The 11,201-nt window shown below is 36.8% G+C and overlaps 1 protein-coding gene across 2 annotated transcripts in view; it reads right to left on the bottom strand.

The window, feature by feature from the left end:
* Positions 1-2,167: 2,167 nt before the first annotated feature.
* The window catches only part of magi3b (membrane associated guanylate kinase, WW and PDZ domain containing 3b), a 169,279-nt gene continuing 160,245 nt past the window's right edge, over positions 2,168-11,201 (bottom strand). Inside the window, exons 19-22 of one of the 2 annotated variants that reach the window (XM_087800332.1) lie at positions 10,415-10,552; positions 7,858-7,996; positions 6,802-6,891; positions 6,549-6,697 (exon numbers count right to left, since the gene is read on the bottom strand). In XM_087800332.1, the coding sequence (XP_087656458.1) occupies positions 6,842-6,891; positions 7,858-7,996; positions 10,415-10,552 (327 nt within the window). In that variant the 3' untranslated portion in view covers positions 6,549-6,697; positions 6,802-6,841. Of the gene's footprint in view, positions 6,698-6,801; positions 6,892-7,857; positions 7,997-10,414; positions 10,553-11,201 lie in introns of both variants that reach the window. The other variant, XM_087800331.1, reaches the window with a different exon arrangement.

Raw genomic sequence — 11,201 nt, 5'->3', positions numbered from 1 at the left:
TATATAATTGAGTGTGTGTGTGTCTGTGTGTGTAGATGTTGATCCGCTGTGTCCGAGATGCCATTAATTCGTGTCATGTCCAGCTACTGACCTTCTCAGTGTGGTCGGTGCCGTTGCCAGGTCTGCTCACTGTCACCTCCTGACATTTTAACAAGGTTGGTGGGAGAGTGGAAAAGGTCAGCGGGAGCGTCTTAAGATTTGCAGCCCGGCCTCAGTCCTGTCATGTTTATAGTTCGGAGAAAAATGCACGGAAAGAAAAGTCGTTTTTTTACGTTTCGTAAGTATTCGGTTATTAACATGTAAAAACATTTTCTTTGTTTAAATGAGGATTTCGCCTGGAATAAACTTGTACGGATCATTTTTGTCATGAATATTGTTAACTCAGGGTCAAGGTGATACAAAGGGATACCATAAACGCTGGTCACCATGACCCTGAGATAACAATATTCATGACAAACATGATCCGTACAAGATTACAAGAGAGAGGAAGCAAAAACTTGATTTATGAACTTGTTTTTAAGTGTGATGTTTCATGAAATAGTGTACTAACCTCCGGAAGACACTAGAGGCCTCTCTTTCCTAAATACTACTTGGTAAAGGATACAAATCCAAATCCACTGAAGAAAAAAAAACATATCCTATAATTAATATAATGGCAAAATGTTAGCTATTGAAGTCAGATTCAGGAAGTCTAACAGTTTAAACATTTTCGAAGACATGTGTTTGACCCTAAAACTTCCAGAATGTTCCACCAAAGTATAAATGACTTTAAAGATGATTCATTTTGGAAAAATACTGCTCACATGACACCTGAAAGATCACTTCGTGCATTTAACTCATTAAATGTTTGCATTACACACATATAGATATATATAGACAGACAGACACAACTGTGTGTACATATATATGTATATATATATATATATATATATATATATATATATATATATATATATATATATTTATTCTGTTTATGTTATATTTCATTATTTATAACTTATTAACATTTATATTCATACAATGACCCTATGCTGTGTTTTTAAACGAATATAAATAAAGTCTAAAGTCTAAAATATATATATATATATTTATATATATATATATATATATTATTTACAGATGCAGTTTTTAAGGTTATAATTGGGTTGACGTTAGTTGAAAATGTTTGATTGTATTAAAATACTACACAATTGTACTATATAATGAATATAAACCCAACATTTTGTATGATTTGAAAATAATTAAATCGACTAAGGGTTAAAAAATGTCCATGTGTTTGTTACTACTGGATTCTATATAATTAAAGGTGTATGATGCAAAAAAAGCCCGATTGTAAGTAAGTAAGCAATTTGTATTTATATAGCGCTTTTCCATACCATGGTCACAAAGCACTTAAACAATCAAAATAATATTCAATAAAGAATATACTTTATTATGTATGTTTAACCTTTGTGTAATCTCAGGGTCAAGGTGACCCATAAGCCTGAAGCCGTGAACAACCTTCCTGGTTTCCATTAATACAAATGCAGTGGTGGAGGTCGTTCATTTTGACCATTTTTACCCTGATAACACAATGGATACTACAAACACATTTGTTTTAGGGCCTTTGGGTCATTTTGACCCTGGAACAACACAAGGGATACTACAAACACGTTTTTTTTCCAGCCTCTGGGTCACCTTGACCCTGAGATAACACAAGGGTTAGAGGAGTAAAATGGTTTAAAAGCTGTAAACGTCTGAAAACAATTTGACTAAAACTAATGTGATGGACAAGATGACATTGAACAATTAAACATAAATACATTGAAAAGCTTCTCCACAGAACAGTCATTGGAAACACAACTCTTCTTAAACCTCATATATATTAAATAATCTTTAATCTTAAAATCAGATCTACATTCAACCGTATAGAATTAGAATCTGATAAGAGAACAAAATGAATAAAAGGAGGAATGAATCATTTTTCTCTCTCAAACATGGACTTCTTGTTATAAGCAAGAAAGACATGATGACTGCGGTACCATCACTCCTATATCTCAGTCGTGATAAGTCCCACGCTGCTATGACAACCAGGAATCTGCCTTGGTAACAGCAACTTTAGCTTTCGGAGAAAAAAAAAAAACAAACCTGTGAAAAGAAACGCTTGAAGAAAATGTGCCCCAAGACTGTTTTCAATAAACCTTTTATTTATCAGTGCACGGAACATCATGTCAAGGTCGTAGCCTATTCTTGTCAATCCATTTTTAAATATTTTCCATAAAAAAATAATGGAGCAATTTGAATATACCTCTATTTTTTTCTCCCCCACGAAAGAGCACTCAGCAAGTATTTATAAAGGTGCTGTACAATGTACAAACATTTACATCTATTCCTCCTACAGAATGAAAAAGATACCACAAGGATTGATTTGTTCTAATGAAGCAATGCAAGGCCACAGTATGAAAAACTGAAAAGAAAAAAAAAAGAAAAATATAGAAAACAGTCCGTAAAAGAAAAGAGTGCAGGAGACAAACTCAAAAACATGTTGTTCTGGTTCAGGACCAGAGTGAACTGCCAGTACCTGATGGTCGGGGTTGGATTTACTCGTTCAACCAACCAACTATTGCACAGAAAACCCACCAGTGTTTGGCTCACAGCGCGTCTTTAGTTCGGGATTCAAACCCCTGAAAACCCCCCGGATATACAATCACAGTCAAAACCCTGAACCCCGTCTCAGATCCTCAATCACGCTTTTGCTACAAAACTGTTTTCCCTGAGATCTTCACAACCTGGAACCCTCGTCAGGTTCAAAAGCAGGTACACAGAATCTTGTCGGAAATGCTTTAAAGTGTCATTTAAAATGTATCTAACTTCATATCAACGAGGTTATGTATTTATCTGAAATTCCTCATAATCAATAGTTATGGGAAAAAATCCCTTTGCTACCATCAAAATTCAGGTTTTTGTTCTGTGACTATTTTTGATCCAAATGGAAAAAACTTGGGTGTTTATTACTCTTTTTTTTTAACTTGTATCCATACATGTGTACGTAGACAAGCCTAAACATATAGATTTGTTAATTTATTTCATACAAATCCATGTACGTTTCCATGGTTCCAATCATGACTGAGCGGTCTACACTTTGTTGATGGTAATACTGTAAGATTTGTGGGGACCAACTGATATAAATACTTATAAATATATATACTATATACAACAAATCACAATCAGGTTCATAATTTTTTCTTTGCTTCTTCACGTAATGATTAAAATTAATTATTAGCTCAACCATGTGACAATTCAACTTTACATTGTCCTAAGCTTTGGAACGATCTTCCTCTCCCTCTGTGTTTGACGGATCTACTGACTCCTTAAAGAAACATCTTAAGACACTTTTATTTATTCAGGCTTTTCTTATATTTTGTGGAACTCCTGTGTTGTTTCTCAATGTTATCTTGACCTTTAAAGTATATACTTTATTGAATATTGTTTTGATTGTTCAAACGCTTTGTGACCCTGGTCTGGAAAAGCGCTATATGAATAAAAATTACTTACTTACTTACTTATATAAATACAAATGACTTACTTACTTACATACTTACTCATTAGTTCTTATCAAAGATAGCTGAGGTGATCCACCAAGGAAAGAGGCTGGGGGCCACATAGAAGCTAATGAAGGGCTTCCAACAGCCCCCTGGCCAGACTTTAGATTTATAGCATAGGGCTCATAAATATTCATGAATTCAGAGATTTAATCAAATGCAACGTTGTTGTCCAATAAAAAAAAAGATTAGGGCTCTTAATTCTCAACATAGAAATTGTTGAGTTTTAACCTTCAATAGGATCTAGTTTCATGAATTGAATTTTGTTTTTAAAAGGTGATTGCAATGACGACAGATAAACTGTTTACCTAAAGCTTCTTTAGTGGAAGATTTACCCATAAGAACCTGGTGTTGTATAGAGATCAGGGGTTGCCACAGCAAGTAAGTCTCCTCCACCTTTACCTCTTTATGTCCTTCGTCCATGAACCTCACTGATAATAAGATCACTCTAGGTTACAAATAGGATCATTGGAAGGACAAACATACGCTTGAAAACCCCCAGCAAAATACTGTTAAACATATTTAAAGGTGTCCTCACGGTCCTAAACAGACCTGGTGATGAATCAAAATCCAATAAGATCAAAACACAAATTCATATTATAAATCCTGTGATAAACGAAGTTACACTAGCTAGATTCAATCTTGCATTTCCTAGCTAACTCTTGAGTATATAGAAGTTTTGAGCTGCGCACTTTGGTTCTTATGGGTATAAAAGTGTTGATTCTGTGTACCTGCTTTTCTTCAGCAGCGTCTCATCAATTCACTGACGGTACTTTTTTTTTTTTGCACCACTATGACCCGGACACATTATCACACAGCAGGATTGTGACAAACTCAAAATCAAAAGTAGTCTCCAGTGCACCAGTGACAAGACTCAAAACCCGCACAGCATTTTTTTTCGTTTACAAAATCCCACCTGGGCCTTAAACAGTGTTTAAAGAGAAAAAAATTAAAATAAAACCGGTAATGCATTAGTAGCCTTTTAACATCCACATGAACTCATGGTCATTTTTTTCAATGCTACAAGGGCAAATGCAGTGCAGTGGAATTCAATAGATATTCTTAATATGCAAAACCAGGACACATTCAAATATATATCTTTATATAGAGTATTTCACTATGAGACACATTTTGAGCGATTTCGCAAACATGTGGTAAAGCGGTTTGCACATAACCTACACTACAAAGATCAGTGGGAACTCCTACGACGGAGGGGGGGGGTCGCAAATAACATGGAATAGATCTTTGAAGTCTATCAAAAGTGTGGAATGGCTTGTACAGCTACATATACATATATCATCTTTATAAATTACACATTTCTGTTATCATACACATGGTAAACAAGATCTCAAACCACAAGTTTCTGGTCTTTTGAACGGTAAGTACGGAGGCGAGTCATGTCTACAACCACTGAACAGTCGAAAAGTCCTCGGTAAAGCGGATGCTTACTGGGTTGTATTTGAAATCGGGACGACAGACATGGTTGAAGTCTATGAGGTGTAAACACGTGCAAGTAAACAAATTAGATCCGCTGCATGCAGTTGAGCAAAACTTTCTAAGTTCTCCTGCGAGAATTTCAGAGCAAATCAAAGAGTAGGACGATGTGTCGAGGGAGATGTAAACTACAGGTCAAAGGCATAGGCCTTTCTGGTTTTCTTTGCATATGGGTCATTGCATTGTAATGGGTGAGCTGATCAACAGGAGGCTCTGGAGATTGGCACATATTCACATTTGAAAAATGTCTGGCAAGGCCTCGAGCAAGGCATGCTGAAGTCCCACATCAAAGATGTATAAGCAGCGGAGAAGGCAGAGGGGAGATGCTACAGGTGCCTTTACAGAACTCGCGCACAGAAGACCTTGTCAAAAAACTCTTGCAAAGGTTAAAAACTGGCACATGTGTTGCACTTTCATGGAAAAACTAAGAGAATGATCCGCCAACTTAAATATTCCACAGCACACCTCGGGCCATTTGATATTGTATCACAAAGGGTCACGAAAGACCTCTTCCTCCGAGAGGATTCTGGCTGAGCTGGGCACTTTCCAATCGCCGGGGCTAATGGGTCCCTTTGGGCTCTGTCCTGGAAAGCTGTTCACAGAGGCCTTAAAGTCCTTTCTGTGTTCTTTAGAGAAGAGGAACACATCCCTGGCTTCTTTCGGGGACACCACCTCTTTCAAAGATAGCAAACTTTCCCGACTTGTATTCCGGTCTTCTTTGGGCTTGTTCTTGCTGCTTGGGTGTCTCCTTAAGTCATCCTTACTTGGACCGTCTTTCGAGAAGACAAAAGGATCTTCTTGTGACCTTCTTGGGGAAACCAATGACCTTTTATGCAACACTTCATTAAAAGACGACAAACGTTCTCGGCTCGTACTCCTGTCGTCCGCTGCTTTGTATTTGCCGTTCGTTCCTCGCTGCCCTGAGTCTTTGCCGACACCTTTCTCCGACAACTCTGCCTCATTTCGTTTTTTCAAACTTTCTTTGCCATGGCCATGCCTTGTCCTTGTAACTTTTGTTCCTACATTGATCTCCGGGCCCTTGCTTCTTGTCCCCTCCAGGCTCTCCTTACTGTTTGAGTCTCTAAGTTGGCCTTTAAGTTCTGGCTTATGCTCATCGCGTCTCACGGTAGATGCCGCTTGTTGTTCACCGCCGTTAGACGGCCTTTTATTGGTTACAGTTTTCGTCTGAGACGTCCCATTTCTGCTCAGAGGTGCTTCCTTTGCCAGTCTCACTAGCTTCTGGGAACTGTTCTTTTGCTCTTTGGCTTTAGGGAATGCCTCCTCTGTTTTCTTTGGGCTGCTTAGCTCTCGAGAATCTTTTGTCGGCCTGACCCTCTTGTAGAAGGTAACATGATCAAGGTTGGCTGGAGAGACTCTTTCGACCTCCTTGTCCGTCCACTCAACGCTCTCCTCCACCGAGCTTAAACCCCTGCCGCTGCGAGGCCATTGGCCTTGTGGGGAAATTGAGTTCCAGCTGCGTGAGTGTTTCAGTTTGCCGGAGAAGGGGGAGAAAGCGAAGGTTGAAGTCCCGGTGGGATATGGAGAGGATATGGGCGACGTGTCAGAGAAAAACACCTCTCCAGAATAGCTCATGGGTGAAATGAGTTTTTGATCATGTTGACCTGTAAAAAAAAAAGTATTTAATCCACAAGATGATTGGTGGAAATAACAGCTCTGAAATTGTGCAAAAGTAGGAAAATGAGGTGCAGGAAGACACCGAAATTACCAAGGTGTAAAGAGAAGGGGCCATGAAAGTGGTAGAGATGTTAGTGTTGATGCTCAGTGTAGTAGCACATAGAAGAAGAAGCCGTACTACCTGCACCAGGAGTAGCAAAACAGCCAGAAGAAAAGAGAAGATTAGAGACTCAAATTTATGAAATAAACAAGAGTTTTAAAGTGGTTCGAAATTGAAGATTCAATCTTAAATCTAGTATTAAAAGCTAAGCAACCGAAGAGAGCTATGACATATCTGACCAAGATCTATCCACCAATGAACACTACATTTTCCAGAAGTCTTAAAGAATAGGAGAGACTTTAATGGACCAACTAAGTTGTAGTACATTCTACGAAAACTGTATGATCTATTTGAATGAGCTTTTAGGAATTTAAAATGATTCAAAGGGATCTGCATTTTTTAATTACTGTTGAGAAATTATAAAATACATATTTCAACATCATCTTAAAATAAATCTTTATTTTTCGTATATTCGTACCACGAAAATGGACAATATCCTGTCCAGGAAGTTCCTTCTTAAATTAGTATCTAACACATTAATTTGTCTCAGAGTACATAGCCTCGCCGAGTAATAATAAAAAGCCTTGAAGAGTAATACTACATCACCTCATGGAGTTATACTACATTGCCTCATGGAGTAATACTACTTAACCTCGCAGAGTAAAAGCCTTGAAGAGTAATACTAAATAGCCTCACAGAGTAATACTTCATAGCCTAGCCGTCATCTTAAAATAAATCTTTATTTTTGGTATATTCGTACCACGAAAATGGACAATATCTGTCCAGGAAGTTCCTTCTTAAATTATTACCCAACACATTAATTTGTCTTGATCAAATTTCATTATAAACAGTATAATTATATAGTATAATATAGTTAATAACCATGACCATGTATATACAAAGACTTCATAACTTAAAAGGCTTCTCCTGTTTACTGAGGCGGTCATAATGCATCGCCTGATCGGTAATCCATTTTCCTTCATCAGATCTCCACATGCTAAATGACTATTAACACCACATTGATTGTACCGTATCCTTAATACTCACCACCATCCTGAGCCAGACCAGCACCAGGTCTCAGCAGCAGAACCACTTTGTTCCCGCCGGCCTGAATCAGTTCTATGGCCCGTGTGTGTGAGATTCCACGTGCCGGCTCACCATTAATCTCCACGATCTCATCACCCACCTGTAATATTAGTTTAGGCATCAGAAACGACATCAGTTTGCTTCACGTATACACAAGACCGTATCGTCACAAAAGTAAACAACCCCAGAGAGAATCTCTCTATTATTAGCGATTACATAATTATTGAGACGAAGGACGTCCGTCTGAATAACGCTAACCACAGTTGACACTCAAAGTCATGCCCTGGAATCACAGTCCGGTGAATAATCGGTCCCGCCAGTCACTGATCGTCCTACGGCCTTCTCCTCTCTCAATATCGCAAGAGAGAACAGTTGTTTTTTTCTTTCACAAACTCTGAGAGATGGAAATCATATATATCGTGTCTTTTCCTGTCTGGATTAAAACTACTACCCCTAAAAAGTTGAGTTAATTTAATAAAATAACAGATTAAAACAGTATCATAGGTAGTAAATAAACATGGCTATGTATATAAAAGTGTAGCACAACCATTAGCATTGTGGACTTTTTGCAGTGCTATTGTAACTTTTGCTAATCAACAACAAAATAATAAATATATTGTTTTCCAAAATGCTAATCTTATCAAGAATCAGAGATAATGAAGTGAGAATGTTTGTGTACTTTAAGGCAGTACAATGTAACACTAAAAAAACAAAAACCTTTTTTAGTTATTATTTTAAAAATGCGTACGTACAACCCACGTACAACAGGCTGCTATAAATAGGAAGCGGCTAATTCCTTTATTTCCAGCATAGCAAAGACAAATTTATAACATAGATAATTGGAAATTTACCCTATTATATTGTAAACAAATGCTGACTGTGGGGCCTAGTGAACCTTCAATTTGTTTGCACGGTTGCAATTACACTTTTTAAAAACAGAAACAAATATTCTATATTTTTTCATGAATCTTTTTTGTTGTAATAAAATAATTAGAATTAGGGCCGCTCAAAACATTTTTTATTAATGTTGTTGATTACGAGATTAAAGTTGTACAAAAATATGTATATTACAAGAATAAAGTTGTATTAAAATAGAGTACCTCTAAATTAGCAATGTTGAGTGTCTTGTGAAGCTATATTTTTATGTCAGATTCAAAAATAAGGAAATCCTAAATCTTCTGGCACATCAGCATCAAACTATCGTCAGTATACAGAGTTTAAAAAGAATAAGTGAGAGACTATGTCTATTCCGAAGAACATACAAGACGGATTTGAACGCAATTACTTCTCTATTAAAGTATTTTCTTACAAACCTTAATCTCCTATAAAGTATTTTCCTACTACTTTAATCTCGTAGTTAAAAAAAAGGACATTTTAAAGACTAAATAGCTAAGTAAGTAAGTCAGTTATTTTAAACCTTCCTAGACCAGGGTCACAAAGCGCTTTAACAATCACAAACAATAGCACAGTTAAAACTATATACTACAAAAGGCCAAGACACATAATACAAACACAGGAGTCTACAAAGTTGACAAACTATCAATATTTTTTACTTAGTGTAAGCTAAGATAGTTTATCAGGGAAGTTAAGGTAGATTGACAGAGTTTTTATACTTTGAGTTAGGTGATATATTTATTGCAAAAATTAGCAACCTTAGCATAGCATGGTTAGAGGGAAAAGTTCTTACACAACAACATACATGAAAAAAAATTCAATCAAAGAAAGAAAACAAAACGTATTCTTGTTTGTTAAAGTATATTGTAGCCAAGATGCTAAAGTCAACTAAGTTTTTAATGAAGCTCAAGATTAGCTGAAGTGCTAACATAAGCTTCTGAACCTTACAAGACCCTTGTAAATAGATCAAATCAATCTTTGGATTGGAAGTGTAGCCTAATGTCTCTTCATCAACAACATAAATGAGCGAGGGATCAGAACATCATCGACACGGTTCAGAAGTGTAGAAGAAGGCGTCGCGTGTAATCCATCTCAACACGCGCTCTCAGCAGACGCCAACTGGAATCAAATTTTCTGTCTTAGCGGATTCTCTCAACGTGTCAAAGATCTGATTTCAGCGATGACATTTGCATAATAGCTTTTTAAACTGCATCCAACAATGTTGAGAGAAACATAATGAGCTTAGACGTCCCCCATGAGTGCAGTTTTTATTCAATTAAGTTTGTTGTTTTTTTCTTCCCGTCGCTGTCGGATTTGATGCTGCAGGCGGAGGCGGAGGATTTCTGTCACGTTTCAAGTCCATCCACAAACAACCAAAAATAATAGAAACTGCTGGAGAAAAAAAATGTAAAAGCAAAATGATAAAAAAAAAAGAATGAGTTTGAATTTCCACTAGAGGAAATTCCATAACCTGATATGTGCATGCACATGTCCATGGATTCTACTCTCCTCCTGTAAAATTATTTTTTTTAAATGAATCATCAGGCGGTTGTCAGAAAGCTCCAGAGTCACAGATGCCACTTCCATAAATGAAGGTAGAAAGTAAAACAAAGTGAGCACTCACATGGATCCTTCCATCCAGCTGGGCAGGTCCGTCCTCAGCCAGTCTCAGGATGTACAGACCCATGTTGTACTCGGTTCCCCCGCGCAGACTAAAGCCAAAGCCCCGGGGACTCCTGTCTAACTCCACTGTCAGACAGCCCTACACAGCAGTGAGACAGCTGGCAGTCATTATTGCATGCAGTCGCATGCTGGGGGAGAATGACGACATGCAGCATCCCAGTGGTTATTGTTGGTTGTTATGGAGATAAGACAGACAATGACTCCAGGTTTTTTTTTGGTAGACTGACAAGTTCATTTGCACAACATGGACGTGGCGGTTTTGATACTTCATGAAGAGTGAAATACATTAATATGTTGAAATCAAACGTTTGGGAAGTAAAGACATCCAGATTGACCAGCGCATTAAACCAACACCAAAAAAAAGTATTACTAAATGGATGCAAACATCAAGATAATCATTTCCATCTGAAAAGCAAAACAATAAATAAAATAAACCAAACAATTAAAATAAAACACATCAAATAAAAAATAGAAAACTTGAGTAAATATTGATAATAAAAATTGAAAGCTGTGTTGTGGTGTAAAAATAATATGAAAAAGATACCAAATAAATTAGTAAAAAAATATTTAAATCTATACTATATACATAGATAACTTCAAGATAATAATTTTCATATTCATTTTCGTTATCAGAAAAAAAGTCCATGTCCAAAAAAACCTTAAAAATAAATTTGTAAAACAAAGTAAGATTTTAAGATAATAATAAAAAAGTAGGATAAAAATAATAA

Source organism: Callionymus lyra, chromosome 10, assembly GCF_982586985.1.
Source record: "Callionymus lyra chromosome 10, fCalLyr1.hap1.1, whole genome shotgun sequence".
Lineage (NCBI taxonomy): Eukaryota > Metazoa > Chordata > Actinopteri > Syngnathiformes > Callionymidae > Callionymus > Callionymus lyra.
Note: the sequence above shows the minus strand (reverse complement) of the source record. Positions and strands in the feature narration are given on the sequence as shown.